Genomic DNA, 22,044 nt, shown 5'->3' on the forward strand with positions numbered 1-22,044 from the left:
GTAAAGTAAATTTGATAAAAGTCGAGAATGGCGACTAGACCCCCTCTTTGTTCTTACTGGATTCATGCGGCTGTGGACCAAACGTTGAGTGGAAATTTTGGCTGCTGCACGCTATGACATAAATTCCATTTTTGTGCGAATCCGACTCTATGTTAAAAGGAATAGATTTAAAATATCATTGCACACTTCTGAAAAGAAAATAACGAATAGCTTAAGACCTGCCAATTTGGTTTTTCGATCTTTGTACTAGGCTCTTTTGTATTCGGGATTTGTTCTTAGTGGCGAAGGAAACTGCATCATTCCAAGACAAAGTTTACCTTGAACTGAAGTAAATTGGTGTACTGGGCGAGCTGGTATAGATTCATGGCGAGCCTTAGCGCGCGGAAAACTGGACACAGAGAAGAGGACACGGGACAAGCGCTGACTGAAAACTGAAGTTTATTGAAAAGGAAACCCGCTTCTTATAGTTGGCAAAAACGTCACGACAAAACAGCCAAAGATGTGCCCTCACGTGAACATCCATGAACAAAACAACACCAAGCAAACAATTTTAGCTTGCGTGACGTTTTAACTTGCGTGTTGTGACGCTTTTGCCAACTATAAGAAGCGGGTCTTCAATAAACTTCAGTTAGCCTTACATGCATTGCACACTGGCCACTCAAAATGTCACAGCTTGTGCGGTTCATCAGGTAAAGTCGAATTCTGACTACCATATGCATATCCTGCCCTAATCTTTTTAAGCCATTTACATCGCAATGCACACAAAGTGTTTATACTGCTCATTCTCATGATTTCAATGTTTATCGAGTATGCGATCAAAGATGCATATCACTTCGGATAATTTTATATTCTGAATCCAAGTTTTCTAATGTATCTGATGCGTATTGATCGCCTACTTTAATGGCTTCGAAGTTAGAGAAAACTTTGTCTTGACCAGAGGTTTCAACGTGGCACCACTCACTTGCCATCGCAGTTGCTTTACCCATTGAGCTGACGAGGAGGCTAGCTGTTAATAGCTCAACAGAAAATAATCAACTCAAAGGATGCCATTACTGGCCACTATATACCTTGTAATTGCAGTGTAAACCCTTTCAATGTCTGTGTTCGTGCTGGGGCATTGCGCTGAGGATTTTGGGGCGTTCACGCCTAGCTTGTGAAAACTTTTCGTTTCTGACCTGAAGCTCACAGCTTCAATTTGTGTTCTTCCAGCGTGGTAAAAGGGAGGATGGAGGCTTTTATTTCTCCCTACGTGAAATTATCTGCAACTTACATGGCGATGAGACTTTTTTCATGGATGACTCATCTTCTTATAAGCTTCGGGAAATGATGGCAAAATCCATTTGTACTATATAATAGGCTACGTAATTCATGCACGAACCTCCTGCAGTCCCTGTAAATTAGCCAATTTTCACAAAAGAAAGTACATAAGGATCGAACAGTGCATAGGACTTTTAATGGCTTTGGTGCCGTCATATAGCAGGCATAATTAGCTGTTGGTGAAAAAACACTCCGTCATCAGTATACACTAAGCGGTGATGCCAATTCAGCACCCGATTATGAAGAAAATGAACCAAGTCGTGGGGCACCCTTATTGTTCTAAGTATTTGGAGATACGTTGCGCGTGTCAGTGGACCTTTTATTATTAAATCTGCATTCCCAGATAAGTGAAATTGTCAATAAAAGAGGTATAAATGTCTAGCGTCATTGTCCTGTCTGTAAAGTTATGCATGATAGATGTCAGATATTTAAAAACGTGCATGTTACTCTTTGCTTGTTCAACTAGCTATGGCAGGCTGGACGTTCTATGGAAACATCTTATTAAGAGCGCTCGTACTTGGGAGGAGGTTTGAAAACTTTCTTTCTCATTATTGGGAAGGACTGGCTTAACTCCTTGCCACAACACATTAAAGAACATTAGGTGATCAAAATAATGCGAAGTCGTCCACTACAGCATGCCTCATAATCTTATCGTGATTGTGGCATGTAACGCATCATAATTTAATTTTATTTCTGCAGCCCCCAGATGCTTCGTTCCCTGTGGCCATGGTGATATTTGAGGGCACTAGCCTGCTACAAGCAACATGCCTCCGCGTACACCTCGAGAAAGTCACCATTGCCGAAGACAACCATGTGTCTGCCCTGGCAACTCAGATTTCCCAGTACTGGGCCTTATTTCCATTAAAAGCACTAAAACCTTTCGATCTGTTGTGCCGAATGGTTGGTGTTTCGAGCGGTGTGCGGCCAACACCTCTAGTGCATGTGGAGCACCAATTGCGGCACAAAGAAAAGAAACTGTTCGTTTGAATTTTGTCCACATCTTGTGTTGCAAGTACCTAAGAAGCACTGGGTGAAGCACATCTGCTCGCTTGTCAAGTGTCAGAAAAGCAATTTAGCGATGAAAAATTGATTACCAACCCAAGCAGCTCTGGTCACGTGTCGAGCCTTTGAAAGGCATGTTCAAGATAAAGATTTAAACTCCCGAAGAGTAACTGCAGATATGGAGGACTGAACAGTTCATTCCCTGGAGAGTAACGAAAGGATGATCTGCTGCTCCTCGGCAATGACTAATATTTAGTCCCCAGGGACCAAAGGGTAAGACAAATAGTTATTCCTTGGGGAGTAACTGGTAAGACCAACAAGTTGCTCCGAGGTTGTTCTTACAGTTGGTCCCATTTGCTCCCAGTTGCTCCCTGAGGACCAACCTTGGGACTGGGGGAGCAGCAGGGAGAGTAACCATTGGTCCTCGGGGAGAATTAGAGGGGCACAATTTTCATCTCCATGGGAGTAACTGCTAGGAGAGTAACTGTTCGTCCCATTGCGTTGCTTCCCTAAGGGGATAAATGGTTGTGGCAATGCAGTTACTCCCTCAAAGGAGCAACCTCTGTCCCCCGTTAGTCTCTTTTGGCGTGGAGCATAGTACCGAAGAATAACGCCGTAATACGTGTGGTGGTAGCTTTCCTCCCGGATAAAACAAAATAAGAGCTGTCACCCTTAAAACGGGTCTGTGCATGAACGAGTTCATTCCCCTGTGCAACAGACGTGGCAGGTGTACAAGCGTGTCTGTTAATCTGGAATGGTCACTCACTCTACGGGCGTTTTTACTGAGTGTGGCCACCGCGGTGCGTGCGTCGCCGTAGGAGACGCCGATGAGCGCCGCTAGCATTTGGAACGTGGTCGTCTTGCCGGCGCCGTTCACGCCGAGGAGGCCGAAGCACTCGGACAGCCGCAGCGCCATGTGGATGCCTCGGACGGCGTGCAATGTGCCGAACCGTTTGTGCAGGTTCCACACGAGAAGCGAGTGTGCCGAGAAGTCTCCCTCTCGTCTCAGTACCTCGACCTGCTTCTTCTCCTGTTCGACATCCTCGTCACCGCTGGTCGACTCCTCGGCCACGAAGTAGTCACGCTTTCTCGTGTAGCCCGACGTCAGGAAGACCATGATGACCAGGTAAATAATGCCCTCCGCGGTCAGGGCAACTAGTTCCCAGCCAATTCCATCGTTGGTAAATGAGAATATGCCAACGCTGCAGTCGGATCCAAGGCCTGTAAACATCAAGGACCAGCCGTTAATGGCACTGAAGACACCTTCGAGCAACGCTAACACCAGCCAGTGAGACGCCATAGCTGGCGCTTGTTCGGCTGGGGTGAACGCATAAAACTAGTGAATAACATACTACCACTACATCTTCTGGCTCAGGATAATGCACTGCAGCCAACAACATTTCATATTAAATTAGAGCTGGCATTTCATTTCATTTTTAACACCATAAAGGCCCCGTTTGGGGTATTACAAAAGGGGTGGTTAACATGTTTGTACTATAAAAGCAGGTACAAAAGCATACTTGTATGTTCTATACTCTGCTTCATACATCACGTACAACGCTGCGGAAGCTATGCGAGGAGTTCGGTCAGCAAAATGTTTAAGTCCGCGAGCCGAGCACGAGCCTGCCCTTGAGGCGTCGCGACGGGATGCAAATGAAACACTAAGAAACGAAAACAAAGAGACGTTAAGCGATCGAGAACGATGTCTTGACAACCGTATAACGGGGTTTGTTTATAAGGCACAAAACATCTTTATTTATTACTCAGCCTAAATAAACGACAAAAAAAAACGCATTACGGTTGGTAAAATCATTGAACTGTTCCTTGGTGCGAACGCACCTACTGCAAGAAGTCTCGCTAGCCTGTAGCATTACACCTGATGTATGAAACGCAGTATGTTTAAAGGGTCCCTAAACCACCTCCGTTATTTTTCGAAACATTTCAAGTAAAGACGCACATCGTGTGCAGAATGCCGTCGCGATCAACGATGCCACGCGTGGAAGCGCCACAAATTCCAAGAAACAATCCCTTCTCCTCTCCGGGCCTTCCCGGCCTCCCCAGTGACGTGTGTGACGTCAACATGTTGAATCTGTGATGCGATCTGCAAGTGATGCTGCGATTGGTCGAACAAGAAACAACGACTTCCGATTAGTCTGCAAGCAGCTGCCCACGCTCCTTGCTGTTCTTCGTCGTGTTGCCCGCGAGTGCACGCTTGCGAATCGGCAACTGCGGCCCGTAACGCAACTGCCAAATCACTAGCGTAACAACACAGTCACGCCTAGCGGTCTAATAAGCTGAGCGAACTGAATCCGACAGTGTTTTGCGATGGCTTTCATGCATCAGTGTGCGGAGCTTGGCTCCTCATTTCGGGCGGAGGTGCTCTGGCACGGCGTGTCACCGTGGTCGATCATGCTGCGTACGAGTCCAGATAACTTGCCGCCGGCAGGGACCGGCAAGTTATCTTATCGTCCACTTTACTTTCTTCACATTTACATCATAATTACTACAAATCCCATCCCCTATACTTTCCTTGGCTTTATTGTCTGTTAGTTCTAATTAATGTTGTCTAGGAAAGAAAAACGAGCCCTTAAATTCCCCTTGTTTCGTTCATTCACAGTAAGGGTCTAGTTCTGGCAGACCGTTTTGGCCTTCAAGTAGGATGCGAGGGATTATTGGCCAGCGGCCAGCTCGTAAAAAGATCACGGGCTTCGTGACGCCAGCAGGCAGAAAAAAAAAAGTGTTCCACACTCGCAGTCATGGCTACTAGCGACGCTGACTAACACTCCTAGGTTTAAATGCACATATACACCCCATAAAGTGAACAGGAGGATGACCGCCGCCGTAGCACTGTGGTAGAGCATCGGACGCGTTATTCGAAGGTCGCAGGTTCTGTCTCTGCCGGTGGCAAGTTATTTTTTTTTGTCCACTTCAATTTCTTCGCATTTACATCATAATTGCTACAAATAACACCCCCTATACTTTCCTTGGCTTTCTTGTCTGTTAGTTCTAATTAATTCCTGAGGTCAATGGCATTCAAGGATCAAGAAGGGTGTCGCTGCTGAGCGCTTGTTATTCTCTCTCGCTCTGTTTGATCCAGCGACGCAACATCGGTCGACTAAGCGTACCGGAAAGTCACCTCGCCAGTCGAACTGAAGGACTTCGCAGAGCACGTTCGTCATAATCGGTGTAGCGGCCGTCGCAGCGACCCCAAGTGGGTGAGGATGGTGAAAGGATGCTGGCGGGGGAACACGTGATGTGGTCACGCCGCTTTGGTCGCGGCGTGTAGTCAAAGCGTGTAGACTTCTCGTCGTACCTGCCTAAGGCAACCAATAACGTTACATTTCTGCACACCAATTGTCTCGCCTTTTCCCGAAGCAAGCAAAACCGAGGACAAACTTGATTTAAACGTGTTGAACCATGGCAATACATTTTTGTATTCATTGCTTGCACTCTAAAATACCGTTTATTACGATTGATGTGAAGCATTCGTCCGAAGAGGGGTCGATCGAACTAATCGAATGTTTATTTTAAATCATTTGCCCCCCCCCCCCCTCTGACGTCAAAACACTGTGGAGGTGGCGCCGCCGTGTCGGCGAGGTTAGGCGGCTGCACGGGGAACAGCAATGACTCTCTCTTGGAGCTTGGCGTGGTCGGCGACGGTTGGCTCTCGAGAAGGTCGGTGGGTGTGATTCCGCGGCTCGTTGCCGCGGACTCCCGTGGTGACTAAAACGTCGGCGACACCGCATTCGCGGTACATTGTGTGTGTTACTTTCTCTCTGTGTTACGGCCCTGCAGAGCTGCCTGTCGCACGTGGGACACAACCAGTTGGATCGTGGCGTTGACGTGTCGCACGTCGCTTCCCTCATAGAGCAGGTAGCGCAAAAAATACGTAGACACAAGCCAGGAACATAAACACGAGTTAGCGCTCGTCCCGTGTTTATGTTCCTGGCTCGTGTCTACGTATTTTTTGCGCTACCTGCTCTATGATGCATTCTTACAAACTCGCCCAGATTTCTGTTATCGCTTCCCTAATTCTAGCTTGCGTTGTTGCACGATTTAAGAAAAGCGGACTTCGTTCTCTTGCACTTGGCGTCTCAGTTACCGCCAGTATCTTTGTTAGCCACACTGAACATTGTACCACGTGGGAGATGCGCACGTAGCTCCCTTCCCTTCATCCTACTGCATCGTCCTGTCAAGTTTTCTGATCAGTGTACGCAGCGAAAGTGATGTCGCCCGTGACTGGCCGTCTTACTCTACCGCATTACTCGCCAGCGGTCCGCGACTGGCCGCTGGCGAGTAATACCGTCTAGACATCTCAGGCAATGGAGATGTCATATAACCTGGACAGCTGCCTTCAAACTGAGGCGCTCGCGAATCTTGCTCGCAGCCCTCGCCCAGAAGATGCGTCGGTGCGAGCAACGTACGCTTTCTCGCGCTGACTGCCATGGTGCCTTTGCGGAGTCCAGGCCGGAGTACAGGGCGGGGGCGCTCGTGCGCGCGCGCTTATCTCGTGGTGGCGCTATTTTGTACGTCTTGTGTTCTCACCGCCAGTTTGCGTTGAAGTTATAGAGAGCACGAAGGTCACTTCGCTCACTGCAGCGGCCGCTTTTGCGAAAGGAGCGCGCTGCTCACACACAAGTAAGTTACAACTGTGACAGTTCGCGCTCATCCTGTGTATACTTGTGCGTTCATTTCATGCGTCCTCCTCTGTGTTTGAGCAGCGCGCTTTAACTGTCGAGCTGCGACAGTTGTTAGTTCGCGCTCATCCTGTGTATGTTCTTCCCGTGCGTCCTTTCTGCTCCAGCATCGCGTTGCAAGTTTCGAGCTGCTTGCCGTTCTTCGCGTGACATTACAATTTGTTGCTATAGCATTCCTTCCTCCGCCCTTGTGGCGAAACAATGCACAACAAACGCTCAACTACGTCCATGAAGACACGTTTCACTTTCGTGTTATACCGATTCCTACGACAGAGGGAGCAGCAATGTCTTTTTTTTTTTTTTTTGGCCGGTATTTTTCGCAGGGTTTCGCGCCGCGCTGTCGGCGAGGTTAGGCAGGTGCACGGATAACAGCAATGACTCTCTTTTGGGGCTTGGCGTGGTCGGCCACGGTCGGCTCTCGGGAAGGTCCGTGGGTGCGATTCCGCAGCGCGTGCCTGCGGACTCCCGTGGTGAGTAGAACGCCGGCGCCACCGCGTTCGCGCTACGTTGTGTGTGTTATAGGTTCCCTGTGTGTTTTATGGGTGTTAGGTTATTTGGCATGTTACTTCGGTTATTTGTTAGATTCGGCTGGTCAGCTCGCCATTACGTGAAAGCTGTTATCAAATGTCTACGCGCACGTTGCACAACGGCGTGTACTGTGTCCGCTTGTTCCCTGTGCGACGCTTTTTCGAAATCTCACAACACCTCTGACAGACGCACTCGAACACCCCTTGCTGTACTCTCTAAATGGGTGGAAGTTCTGAAGAAAACATGCATTTCTTAAAAACAAATTCAGCATAACAAACTGATAGAGGCGTCAGCTTTATTTTTACCATGAGCCCGAAGTAAGGTGTTTTAAGGTGAACTGAAAGAATGGCGACGTGGCCTTGAAAGAAGCAGTAAGCTGTGCCATAGAATACCTTGCAGTGAAGACATACGAGTTCTGTTATTGCTGCCTGCATCGGCCCGTCTTCCACTTACGTCAATAAATTCTACACAAAGACGCGCGGCACAGCCTATGCAGAGAGGAGGAAAATTACACGGGACTGTCGCGTGAACACTTATTTCCGTGGTCGCCGCCATATTACCTAGCGGGCGGCGCCGTCCCTGGTCTGGCAACTAATGATGCAGAACTATCGATGGTACTATCGATACTATCGATAGCTGAGTCACTATCGAACTATCGATGGTAAAAAAATACTATAGATAGCGCTATCGATAGTAAGTACTATCGATAGTACAAGATCAACAACGCGAACTCATTGCAGCGTAAACTTGGTTCCCCGCGCGCGTGCATGGTACATAGTGGAGCCGGAAAAGCAGGTTGAAGGGCAAGAAAGTTGACATGCTTGTGTTCTTCACCACAGTGCTTTCCTGACACATGATCATAAAGTCAAACTATTGAGCTGTGGCGGAAGGGAAGCCGGTACATGTGGTGGAACTGCTCGACTTCAAACTTATATTGCATTTATCATTTCAAAATAAAACAAATTATCAAGAACTAAGCTTGTTAATTGTAAGATGTAACTGGTTGCCTTTGAATATGAATTTATTGGACATATGCCGCCATTTTCACTGCGGAAATAATTTCTCTTGCCAAAAATTGCTCATAAATTAAGGGAAGCTGATAGCAGGCCATCGCAAATATTTTGGCACTATGGCCAGCCGGCAACAGCATCATTATTTGCGCCACTATGGATAGTTTGTCACGTGGCTGTCATGGTGAAGAATGCTGCAGCAAGTCTGCGAAATACGAAGCTCTTTATTTGAGCGAACTTGTGCCCAGAAAATCAAACTGACTCAAAATACAAGCGATACACGCTGCGCACTGATAACGGCGAGTACAGTCGCCGGCCGTCGAGTAATCTGATAATCGGCGGAACGCTTCGTCTTTTTAATACATCAGTCATCGAACCTTCCAGCGTTATCGCTGGTGCTCGCATTAGCTCTCGGATAAACTTGAATATTCGCGTCCGGCGCGTAATCTTAACAAAATGGTCTCAAAAAATTGCGAAGCTTATCAAACATTGCGGCGCTGTCAAACGTTGCTAACAGTCTTTGTTGGTGAAACCCGAATACATCAAAACAAAGCAATAAACACGCGTGGCAGTAATACCGCTAGTGATATTACCGATGGTACTACCGATTTGACTATCGATAGTTTGTCGATAGCAGTACTATCGATAGTTTGCTTACACTATCGATAGTTTTAAAAAACTATCGATGCTATCGATAGTCAATTTACCGATAGTTCTGCGTCACTATACTGGCAACCTACTCGCATGTGCGAAGCTCTGCGTTTGTATGGATAATAATAATATCTGGGGTTTAACGTCCCAAAACCACGATATGATTATGAGAGACGCCGTAGTGGAGGGCTCCGGAAATTTCGACCACCTGGGGTTCTTTAACGGGCACCTAAATCTAAGTACAAGGGCCTCAAACATTTTCGCCTCCGTCGAAAACGCAGCCGCCGCGGTCGGGATTTGATCCCGCGACCGTCGGGTCAGCAGTGGAGCGCCATACTGCTTCGTTCTGGCGCGCTGAATTTCGTATCAAGAGATGCGGTCTACGTAGGAAATGAGTGTGTGAGACGTCTTGAAAAGGTTTGATCTGTTGAGGGTCAATGATGTTAAAATACGGCAGGCTCGAACGTGTCCCAAGTGGTCGCTGTCTTCGGCACTGTCTGTTGGAAAACCACCTCAAATATTCTGACTCGTTCTAGCAGGGCAAGCAAGTTCCGCCACTCTTAGGGTATACAATGAATTTTTTTCTTGGACTGTAATCTTTTAGTTTATTATTATTTTTTTTTCATTCACGGTGTGTATGCTGTCGCACCGACTACCGCTCGTACATGCGGTCGTGCGTGAGCGCGCAGTCTCGATTTCATGGCGCGGCATCTGTTTGTTGCTCACAAACAGATATCTTGTTTGTCAACTTTTAAGTGACCGCTTATTACTCGCTCGTTTATTGCCCACCGGTGTGGACGAAGTTAGAGCTGTTTACAGGTGCTCGTACAGAAAAACGATGCTGATGTTGACATGCCGGCGCGCTTCTTTTTCTTTTAAATGCGAAGCATTTCTTAACGAACTTCTGCGACTTTGAGCGTATCTATCTATCTATCTATCTATCTATCTATCTATCTATCTATCTATCTATCTATCTATCTATCTATCTATCTATCTATCTATCTATCTATCTATCTATCTATCTATCTATCTATCTATCTATCTATCTATCTATCTATCTATCTAGCCGCCTACGACTTTGTGCTCTCCTGGCCGTTTCATTAATCGGATGTATACCAAAATTGGTGTGCCATAACATGGCCTTATTACGAACATAAATGACAGGTCATATCATGAAAATCATGACACGCATGTCATGAACAGCATGATTTACATTCCACGGCTTTTGGGCTCTTGCGGCCGTTCCGTTAATTTCATATATACCAAAATTGGTACGGCGTGACAACAGTTCATGACGAACATAATGACAGGTCCTAGCATGCAAATCATGACGCGCATGTCATGTGCAGCATGATTTACATGACATGGTCTCGGGGCGCTCGCGGCCGTTTAAATGAAGGGATACATACGAAAACTGGTATGACGAGACATTTCTGTATGACGAACATAACTGACACGTGGTAACATGAAAATCATGATTTGCATGTCATGTATTACATGATTTACATGCCACGCTCATGGCGCACTCGCGGCCGTTTCGCTAGATTGATATACACCAAAATTGGTATTTTGCGATGTGTCTTTATGAAGAACATGAATAACAGGTGGTAGCATGAAAACCATGACATCCATGACATGTATGTCATGATTTACATGTCACGCTCGTGGTGCATTCGCCTCCGTTTCGCTTGCGTGATATACACCAAAATTGGTGTTACGCGACACGACTGTATGACGAACGTAAGTGAGACGTGGTAACATGATAATCATGAGATGCAAGTCATGCACGACCTGATTTACATGCCACGCTCATGATGCGCTAGCGGCCGTTTCACTAGATTGATATACACCAAAATTGGTATTGCGCGATGTGACTGTATGAAGAACATGAATAACAGTTGGTAAGATGAAAACCATGACATGTATGTCATGTATGTCATGATTTAATTGCCAAGCTCATGATGCATTCGCGGCCGCTTCGCTAGCTTGATGTAACCAAAATTGGTATTGCGCGAAGCGACTGTATGACGAAGGTAAATGAGACGTGGTAGCATGAAAATCATGACATGCATGACATGCACGACATGATTTACATGTCATGTTCGTGACGCACTCGTGCCGTTTCGCTTGCTTGACATACACCAAAATTGGTATTGCGTGACGCGACTGCATGACGAACGTAAATGAGAGGTGGTAACATGGAAATCATGACATGCAGGTTATGTATGTCATGCTTTACATGCCGCGCTCATGGTGCATTCCCGGCCGTTTCGCTAGCTTGGTATACACCAAAATTGGTATTGCGCGACGCGACTGCATGACGAACGTAAATTAGAGGTGGTAACATGGAAATCATGACATGCAGGTTATGTATGTCATGATTTACATGCCGCGCTCATGGTGCATTCCTGGCCGTTTTGCTAGATTGATATGCACCAAAATTGGTATTGCGCGATGTGACTGTATGAAGAACATGAATAACAGGTGGTAACATGAAAACTATGACATGCATGCCGTGTACGTCATGACTTACATGCCACGCTCATGGTGCATTCGCGGCCGTTTCGATAGCTTGATATACACCAAAACTGGTATTGCGCGATGTGACTGTATGATGAACATTAGTGACAGGTGGTAACATGAAAAACTATAATATGCATGTCATGTATGGCATGATTTACATGCTCTACTCATGGTGCACTCGTGGCCATTTCGCTCCTTTGATATACGTCAAAATTGGTATTGCGCGATGTGACTGTATGACGAACATAAATGAGAGGTCTTAACATGCGAATCATGTTATGCATGTCACGGTATGATTTACATGCCACTGTCATGGTGCGCTTCCGGCCGTTTTGTTAACGTGATATATAACAAAATTGGTATGGCATGACACGAGTGCGTGATGAACATAAGCGACAGGTCATGCATTTATATACCAGAATATGCGTTTAATTGGCACGGTGTACACTAGATTGTGCATGCATGCGTGCATATGCGATGTATGGTGGACTAGATGCCATGGCATGAGTGATTTCATTTGGCTCAAAGACAAACAAGGCGATGTATGCAGCTCTTTGCTGGCTGCTTCGCATTACATCGATTCCCACAATGCGTGGGATCTGCCGATTTTTTTCTTTAAGAGTCGTGATATTTGATTGGATTTCGGCGGCGATAAGATGAAGATGGTTAGAGTGTTTCTTCTGCCGGTAAGACACGAAGCGCGCCCGGGCTCGAGCCTTTGATCGGCATCGAAGGTGATTCGCGTTGGTCTTTGTTTGTTTGTTTGTTTTTTATAACTTCGTATAGCAGATGTACTGTTCTTGAGAAATTTTTGCTGTCGTTCGCAAAGCTAACCATCAAAATTGGCAGTTCAAGAAACACTAGACAAGAGTAACAACGTGGTTTTTGTATCGCGCTTAGAAGAGAATTAACTATGTTGTATATCATTGCGAGACTTGTCGGACACGGTTCTCAACCACGTAAAAATTTATCTTCTTGAGGTATTTGTTCTACACACGAAGCGACAGAACTCTTTTTTTTTTTTTGCTATTCGGCTTTCATATCGCTCATCGTATACGATACACCCTGATGTCTTACGGAAGTTGCAACCTCACGACAAAGATCTCGCCACGTCCTTTCGATGTAGTGTTCATTGAATGTTTGGGTTTTACAAGGCTGGTACGGAGCAATAATTAAATGTATGATGCCGGTTACCCCGCTGCGAAGTGAGGAATTTCTCGCCCGTGCTACACTCTTAGAAGAAAGGGCATCGGGGCACTCCCTTTGTGAGAGTTTTGGCTTGTCCCGCTGGGCACTCCCTTTTCCGGGGTGAAACAACTCCCTCTACACAGGGAGTGATTCAACGCCTCCTCATGGAGTACAGCACTCCGTCTGCGATAGAGTGAAAGCACTCCTCCGAGGGAGTAAAGCTATCACGTTGAAACAGCTTTGAAATAAAATTAATCGAGCACAGAAAATGGCACATTCATACGCGCACACATTCACGCAACCAAAACACGTAGAGCGCTCGCAACCGAAACGCATACATTAGAGGATTTTAGTCTGTCCGGCACCGGAATACCGGGTGTGAACTGCGCATACGCACGCCCGGTAAACATGGCCGCGCCGCTGAAAGCGATTGCCGTCCACCTCGAATCTATCAAGTGGTCGTCGCGCGCTCTGTCGCTCGTTATCTCCGAACTGATGCTTTTATTTGCTTTAGGTTCGCGTCCTGAAGCTTCGACAGCAAGGTATTCGTATCGATTCGGCACCGTTTTCGAGAGCCATACTCAAATAATCAACGATGCAGGCTTAGCGAGCGACAATCCCGGAATCTCGAAGGTCATACATTATGTATCGGTTAGTTGTTTTTATCCTCCATAGATGGCGCAACTTGACGTGGCGGCAGCTACGGCACACAAAGCGGCTGCGAAAAAGAAAAATTTTGGCACTCGAACAGCGTTTCACGGAATAATTTCTGCAATGCTTATCTCTAGGGGTAATTAGGAAATGGACATTAATGTAAACACGCACATATGACAACAAATCAAATCGCACACGACACAGGAATCGAACTCATGACCACAAGCACCGAAAGCAGACACTCTAACCACTATGCCACAGAGCCACCGCATGCATAGTTAACTTTTCACGGCCTTATATATTTACAAAGTGGTTTGCAACGAGAGGGTGGAGCTTGCTACTTCTTTTTTTGCATCATCGGCGTGTGTTTGCGCGTGGATTAGGTTAGTAAATAGTTAGCGCGGCGCCATGAACTCACGAAGGCCACCGTTAGCACCTTCAGCTCCGACTTCAGTTCGTCGTTTGTCGTGCCGCAAGAGAAATGATAAACGTGTGTTTTTTTGTGTGTTCACCATACATCGTGGATGTCTCGCTCGCCCAAAAATTTGCTCATACCGGCGTGAAAAGTACCTTTAGATAGCGAAACTCACGTATGTGTATTCTGCGAGCGTGTGCTGTTTGAGCAGTTTTGGTTATTTTTGCCGCGAGCTGCAAGTGTCGGGAGTGCGTTCTCAGCTGTTCGAAGACCATCATATGTCGCATATTTTTGTTACATACGTCGATGTCAGAGTTCCAAGGGTATTTTAGCGTGCACCTATACAAGCTCGTGCATTTATTGCGCGTGTAGGTGCTGTTGCGATCTGCACGCAGGGTCAGCGGCACCTCTGAGCAGTTAGACGAATATTTGCGTGATGAGCACTTACGCGCGCTGAAGCACGACATACAGTGCTTCTGAATTAGTCATAGTCAGTATTTAATTGCTTTTATACTCGGAGACTAGCTACCTTTTACTAAGTAACCTTTACTCTTCCGTATCACGCCGCCGTTAAAATGTATGTCGAAGGCGTCCACCAAGGTTAAGCACGATGTCCATTAATTCGCGAGTGACATGTCTCCCTTAAAATAGATAAGATATTACTGTTGCGCCTCTGTATTGCGAACGTCCGCGTGTAGTTGGCACTACTCCTGAAGAGACTGTGCAGTACCTATTAAAAAAAAGGCATTGTTGTATGCCTCAGTGAAACAGCTGTTCTTCAGAAAATAAGGTGTCATTTTAATTAGGATATTTTTGTCACGGCAGGACACAACTTGACTTTTTCGTGATTCAGGATTACACATAGGACGAACATGAGTGCAGCAGATAAATAAAAACTGAAAAAAGTGGGTGCCATGTGCACTCCTACTACCTCGTGTACCTGTAGTTGATTCCAAATCTACAAATTATGCGACCATTGATAAATGATCAATCCATCAATGTTCGATCACAGTTGATCTGTTTTCGTTTATTGCCTGTCGCTTATTTGCACGATGTTTTGCAAGAATCATCGGTTAAACCCATTTGGTAACGCAAGCATTATCTGTAGCATGCAGTGGTTCTCAAGAAGGGGGGGGGGGGGGTCAGCGAAGCCATTTCTGGGGGTCCGCGAAACGCATCTTCGAACAAAAAAGAAAATACGCCTTTTTTGAAGAAACAATATGTCCAATGACAGCGGCCCCCACTATTTTTTGTTTTGCTTCACCGCATAACGGTTATGCATTGCGGCGGAGTTGACTTATGCTTTCCATGAGATGGCTGTAAAGCTTTTACTGCAATTTTCTACCACATGTGCTTTTCCAGGCTTGCATATTTGAAGAGAAAGCGTAGCGAGAAACAGCTGAAATGTGGCGGCAGATCGCACAACTTAGTGACAAGCTGCTCAGATTGAATCGGCGTGGCACTTTAGTTTGACCATTCTTTGCCATGGAGAAACGCAAGGCACCTGTTTCACGCTGCATGTTGTGCTAATTTATAAGCCCTCACCCCCCCCCTCCTTCTCACTGCAAGGGGTCCCTCATCACTTCCACCAGTCCACAAGGGGTCTCCAAAACATCCATGGCTGAGAACCACGACCTATATATCAGAGCCTGAACAATTTCTTTTACATGTACAAGGACTTTTTTGTTTGAATGCATTACAAATTCTTAAAACTTCAAATGATACAATAAATGCTGGTTGTAGCACTTTATTAGAATCAAAACAATAACATTCACAATGTCAATGTAAATTATACATTTTCATCTACCACAGAACCTATGCTCATTATTGAAGAGATGAAACAACATACACAATGCAACCTGAGCACTAATTCACAGCAGTAAAATATTATGAAAGTATAGTTCGAAAATTCATCACAAAGCAAGCCACATACACTTCGAAATGCCAGTATGCAAGTACAATCCAAAGAGATGGCATGCACAGCAGTGGCGTAGCCAGGGGGGCACACCACCGGGCATCCCTCGCCCCCCCCCCCCCTCGAAATTTTTTTTGCTATGGCATACAGAGCCCAAAATGACAACTGAACACACCTGCCTGCCCAGCTCCCACTTCAAATCAAGGAGACGACCCCCCCCCCCCCCCGAAAAAAATTTCTGCCTATGCCTCTGATGCACAGAGAACTTGGTGTCTGCTTACACATGAATGCAACTCGATAAGTAATAAAGGCTTGCAACACTTAGGCATGGTGGTGTACCATTTTTCTTATATATAGCATTAGTTTGCCCTCAGGCATGAAAACATGTTACGCATGATTGTGCAGTTCAATGTTTTGTATAAAGACCTGTGGTGGTCGACCATAGATCCATCTGCCAAGGTTTGTAAACACAGTCGCCTTTATTCACATATTTTTAAGAAATAATGTAAATTTATAAAGTTAAGCTTGGGAACATGGCATTATTTCGCAACCCTATTCACCCGCATTATTATGCATAAATAGTAGACCAATGGTTACAATATTTACATGCCCGCTAGTGCCATGAAATGCGACCGGAAAATTGGTTCCTCGTCACCTTCAACAGCTCAATTTATGGCTCATGCAGAAGTGCCACATTGAAAATGAATCCGCGAATACCGTGACAGGAAAGTTACCTCGGAGTTAGGCAATAACATGCTTTGAATTAAAAATTGCCCATCAATACTGGTGGTGGCTTGGCACATTAGAGCCAAGGACTGGACATGCCATGAGGTTGAATAAAAATTGACCAGGGAATAAATAACGGCTGTAAAACAGTAAAGAACCATGCTTAGTAAATTAAATGAGTTTACATTCAGCATCTTTTCAAGCCATGTAAAATTTTCAAATGCATACTGTTATTGGAAAGTTTGGACTCAGCACCGTGCATAACACAGTGCAGCAGTCCAAGTGCTGACAATCCTAAATACTGAGAGATGTACAAGATCATCAGTATAGTATACTGTAAGGCACAGGAGAGTTCACAGAAGAGACCGTCTTGTAGACAAACAGGTGGGCCAGGACTGTTGCTGCTTTGCCAAAAGTGTTCAGTCTTCCTGAAAAAGATATCAAGCAAAGAAGTCTTAAGCTTTCTGCATCCATACAAAATACCCACTTGTCTTCTCTTACTGCAGACTTTTCCAAAAAAACAGAAAAATACAAAATTAAGAAGCTGCCAAGTATTTTCTTGTGAGATATGCAGAGTGTGCAGCACACTTTCATTCTTGTAATATCTAGAAAGACGCAGCATTATAATACAGAAAGACGAGGCTCAATTGCTTGTCCATGTTTTGCTGCCATGTTTTTATACACCTAGCAAAAGAACAAGGTACAATAGCTAGTGTGCAGTGTTGCTTGTTGTTTTGTGGAGGCAACTCCTATTACAAAAATAATTCATTTATCCTCAAAACTTAGTGCAAGTTCTCCCAAATAAATTATTTAAAATCCTAGGCTAGACGGGACAAATATAGATATATAGTACTTATGAGGCATGCCACAGTGGACAGCCTCATTTTTTTAATTTACATTTAAACATAAAGCTCTGTTTATGCCAAAGCAACATCTAGATGTTGTCTTTCTCACAGCACTTCGGACTAAACCAGCTGTGCACATAGCACCTGCCTGTAAGCACTGCCCCATCCTGCTTCTGCCAACTATGAAATGCGTGCATACTGAAAATTTTATATGCTGCTTACTGCTTGCTGTTACCTTAAATCTCCCCTAGCCAACACAAGCTAGACAAGCAATTAATATAACTATCAAGTGGAAATGAATGTAAAAATTTTCCTAACAGTGATAACTTAAATCACAAGGCGCATGCAGCCCATCCTATGTTAGTCCTGTTGTGACTCACAACAGGACTAACATTTGTGTCGCAAATTGTGAATGGTTTTGAAACTACCAAACACAAAAATAAAGTTAAACACCATAATAACAATGCGCTAGTGAGCTTCAATGTATATCGATGTATATGCCACTTCATTGTTAAGGTAATGCATCACAATACTGACTGTTTGAAGCAAAACGGGAATGTGAACTAGTTGGCGGGTAATAGGCGAGGTTCAAGTTTAGGCAATAAAGCTTTCAGTTGTGAGTAAGCGCTCTTGATGTGCACTTTCTTGTCCTTGTCTTCTTAGCACTGCCGTTATATAAGTACTGATCACTTCGCCAGGAACACTATGAATCCCTCACAATACAGTCAATATCATGCTACAGGTGTCTATTATCGAGGCACTCCACTGTAAATTAAATATAGTGTTATAGGCATGACAGAGTGCAGGTGCAGATTCTGCATACTGTATCGGATGACTGAGATAAGAGCTACCATGACATTGGACTCAAAATAGTGATACTCTCAATGTTTCCAATGTATCAATGACTTGCTTCATTAAACACAGGTATGCATTGCACAATTCAGAAATGGATTCTATTTGATCACTCTCTCCTAACGAGATTACTGCTACCAACCCAGGTTCTGTGAAGCATCCAGATGAGCTTCAAGAGTTCTTATCAATCTGCTGGTGTCCACAGCTGCATAGCGTTGCATGTGCCATCTTGAGCACCATCTGCAAAGAAAAACAAAATGTACAGATTTTTTGCAGTGACTATTTCATGCTGCACTAAACAGCTGTAAAGCACACCAATACCTGATTCAGATAACCGGCATAAATTCAGTTAGACGTCCATGCATGTAACAATCTTTTAACTCTAAATTTATTATCCTAATGCACTCGAACACCAAGGACTAATTCAGCACATAATACAAAACTGGCAGTGTAGATTAAGCGTTTTTTTTTAATCTCAGGAAAAACAGATTCCAGAGCTTTTTTATTGCTGCTCCCGTTTGATGTTAGCATTGAAAGTGCTGCTGTGCTTCTTACGCAAAAGTGAGCTTAGAGACAGACATTACGAGACATCATACTCTTCTTTCCTGCTTTGTTCTTTTTCTGTAAAGTTTCTTTTGTATTATCCTTTATTCCTCGTACCCTCTTCCTTTGCATAGCATGGCCAGCCAGTTTGAGAAGTGGCTAACCTGCCTGTCTTCCCATCTATTTCTTTCTTTCCTTCCTTCATTTTAAGTCTTGCAGCATTTACAAATATACACATCAAGTTCAGTAGTGTAGTGTTGCCAACTGCACAAACATTCATAACCTACAGCCAACCACAAATTTCACTGCCTGTGCGAGACTAGAAAGCAAATACTTGTGGTTTCAAGTTCACCCCACACCTACCATTTCGTCAAAAACACAGCATTTGAGTTTCCGATAAATTAAGTTGTTTGCCGTGTATCATGCTAATGAAAGAGCTCAAAACAAAGCATGATACAGCAGCAAGGAGTAGGTGCACAACAGCACATCCTTTGAGAATTTGCAATAGAGTCATCTGGTGACCTGCGGGCCATTGTCTACTGCTTCTGGTGCTGCACTAAACACAATATTCACATTCATCAAGAAGCATGAAGGTAGGAAGCTTACATATGACTTAAAGAAGTAAACCATAAGAAATGACGAAAGGTGTTCTGTTCTTGCTGAACATTAGTTTTTTTTAACTGTGATAATGTTTAATGGCTGCTTAGCCTTGCATCAAAGCTTCATAATAGTCTTATGAGAGTCACATTTTTTTAATTATTGTCCCTCTGCCATCAGTATTGCATTGAGCTGACTTGCACTGATGTGACTGAATAAGCCTGGCACAGCTCGCACATCTTCAACTCGATGAGAATATCCACATGAAATTCAGGGAAGTTCAAGATGTCACTAATTATGTCACAAAATTGTCACGGATTAAGTGACAATATCGTAAAATGCACGTGCTTCACCATAAACGCTGTCACTTAGCAGACAACTTTCACATAATATGGCCATAATCATATCTCTGCAGCATAATTTATTCGTTCTAGTCCAACCTAATGACATTATTACCCTATATATGGTATGCTGTTTCTTTTTTTGTCTTAGAGACGAACAAAGTGCGCAATGCAAGATTGTTATCGAAAAGTATTCCCACTTACTAATATTAGGGAGATTTGGAATAGCGTACGCCAGGCCCGTAGCCACAGGGGAAGGGGGGGAGCGAAATTCTGATGGAGGGGGGTGTTTTACCGAAAATGAATTATGAAAATAGGCGTTTTTCTAAAAAAGTGAAGGGCGCGACGAAGGGCTCCTGAAGTTTCGCCCATCTGTTTTCTTTAACGTGCACTGACATCGCAGAGTACACAGGCGTTTAGCGTTTCGCCTCCACCGAAATGCTACCGCCGCGGCCGAGATCGAAGCCGCGACTTTCGGGTCGGCAGCGAGCACCGCAACCATCGTACAACCGAGGCTGACAACTACAATAACTGAATCAACTGAAAACAAAAGTTAGCCTTAATACACACATGACGGAGTGATAACCGCGGCCTCTCGCTTGTTTATATTTTCTGAAAGCACGCTGCCGCATTCACGCTTTATGTCAAGCAAAGAAATTGTATAGCACAAATTGTCTTCATTGAGGCGTACCCGCTCTTCGATAGACTGGCCGTGCGAAGCGTGTGCCTTCACAAAAGCTTTTTAAACGCGCATCAGGCATCACACGTATGTGCGCCTAATGCTTTTCCATTCTGCTTTTTATTGTACTTTCCACGCGACACACTGTGCAGCACTACACACGTGAGCGACACGAAACTGAGAACACAGAAGCACCACTTACCGTTCGCATTTCCGACTGTGCCTAACCAGGTGCTGGCCGAACACGAATACACGAAGGTGCAAGCACGCTTGAGTCTTCAGGCCATCATGAAACCAACACGAACACGCTCACAGTACGCGATGTTGCACTGCCGTCGCTAAATGCCGTTCACGTCCAGCGTTGAGATCAGAGTCGCGCACACACAGGACACGGGCACGCACAGCCGGCACAGCTGAGCAATTCGGAAACTTCGATGACCGGGCTGACCGGGCGACCGGGCAACGGGAGAAAATGGCGAAGGCAGCGACGGGCGACGGCGAGACTTCGACTTACACTGTAGTACTTCGACTTGAGCACGCACGCTTCTCCTCTCCTGGTGCGTGTGTACACGTGTGTGTGTGTGTGTGTGTGTGTGTGTGTGTGTGTGTGTGTCTGTTTTTTTTATTTTGTCTTTCCTCGCTCGCGCCTGCGTGCCTGCGTCGTAAGGTTGCCTTATCGTGTTGCTCTCGGCGGCTCATGTAACAGCCCTCCCGTTTAGCGGCTGCTTGAAGGAAGTCGCGTTTATATATATCTTTTTTTTTTTTTGGACGCGATAGCGTCAAAGAGCTCGTCTCGCAGAAATTCCGGTGTCGGCGGCGTCGGCGTCATTGGTTCTGAGCGAAAAAGCCGCGTTGGTTGGTCGTGAGCGAAAAGTCGAGGTAGATGCAAAGAGAGAGAGGGCGTTTGCACTTTGGCTTTCCTTGCGGCACTGTGTATACGTCTCCATCGAGAAGCGCAGGCAAGCTAGCGATTGAGAAGGCGATAGTGTGTGTGTGTGTGTGTGTGTGTGTGTGTGTGTGTGTGTGTGTGTGTGTGTGTGTGTGTGGTGTGTGTGTGTGTGTGTGTGTGTGTGTGTGTGTGTGTGTGTGTGTGTGTGTGTGTGTGCGTGCGCGCGCGCGCGCGACCATGCGTGTGTACGAATACCGCTGTCGCGTTTTAAAGGCGAAACTAAAGGCCCCCCCCCCCCTTTTTTCTTCTTTTTTTTTCTCGTGCTTTCTGTCCACAGCATTTTATTGCGTATGCTGCGGCGTGCCGCCTCTAGACAGTTAATAACTAGGACCTGACTCAGAGTGTGCGTACGTGTGAGTATAATCGCGTACATTTATGATCGCAGATTCTTTGTGCATGTCAGCGGTTTTCGTTGCGATAAGTTGACGAGGAATCTATCGCCGTCACTTCATCGATTGAGCTACTGCCAAAGATATTAGACTGCACGAAATTTTCTTTACAGCTCGTTATATTTGGAGAGTTGCAAGACTAAAACAAGCTCTGAAACAAGCTTTTATATGACAAGAGAGTAAAACAACCTTTTACTCTCTCGTGGGATGCGGGAGTGAAACA

At 45.3% G+C, this 22,044-nt stretch overlaps 1 protein-coding gene across 1 annotated transcript in view; it reads right to left on the reverse strand.

Moving 5' to 3' along the window:
* The window catches only part of LOC119398596 (retinal-specific phospholipid-transporting ATPase ABCA4-like), a 99,022-nt gene that overhangs the window by 25,868 nt on the left and 51,110 nt on the right, over nucleotides 1–22,044 (reverse strand). Inside the window, exon 13 of the mRNA XM_049417359.1 lies at nucleotides 3,086–3,540. Coding sequence (XP_049273316.1) covers nucleotides 3,086–3,540 — 455 coding nt within the window. The remainder of the gene's footprint in view (nucleotides 1–3,085; nucleotides 3,541–22,044) is intronic.

This window comes from Rhipicephalus sanguineus, chromosome 7 (assembly GCF_013339695.2).
Source record: "Rhipicephalus sanguineus isolate Rsan-2018 chromosome 7, BIME_Rsan_1.4, whole genome shotgun sequence".
In the NCBI taxonomy this organism is placed as follows: domain Eukaryota; kingdom Metazoa; phylum Arthropoda; class Arachnida; order Ixodida; family Ixodidae; genus Rhipicephalus; species Rhipicephalus sanguineus.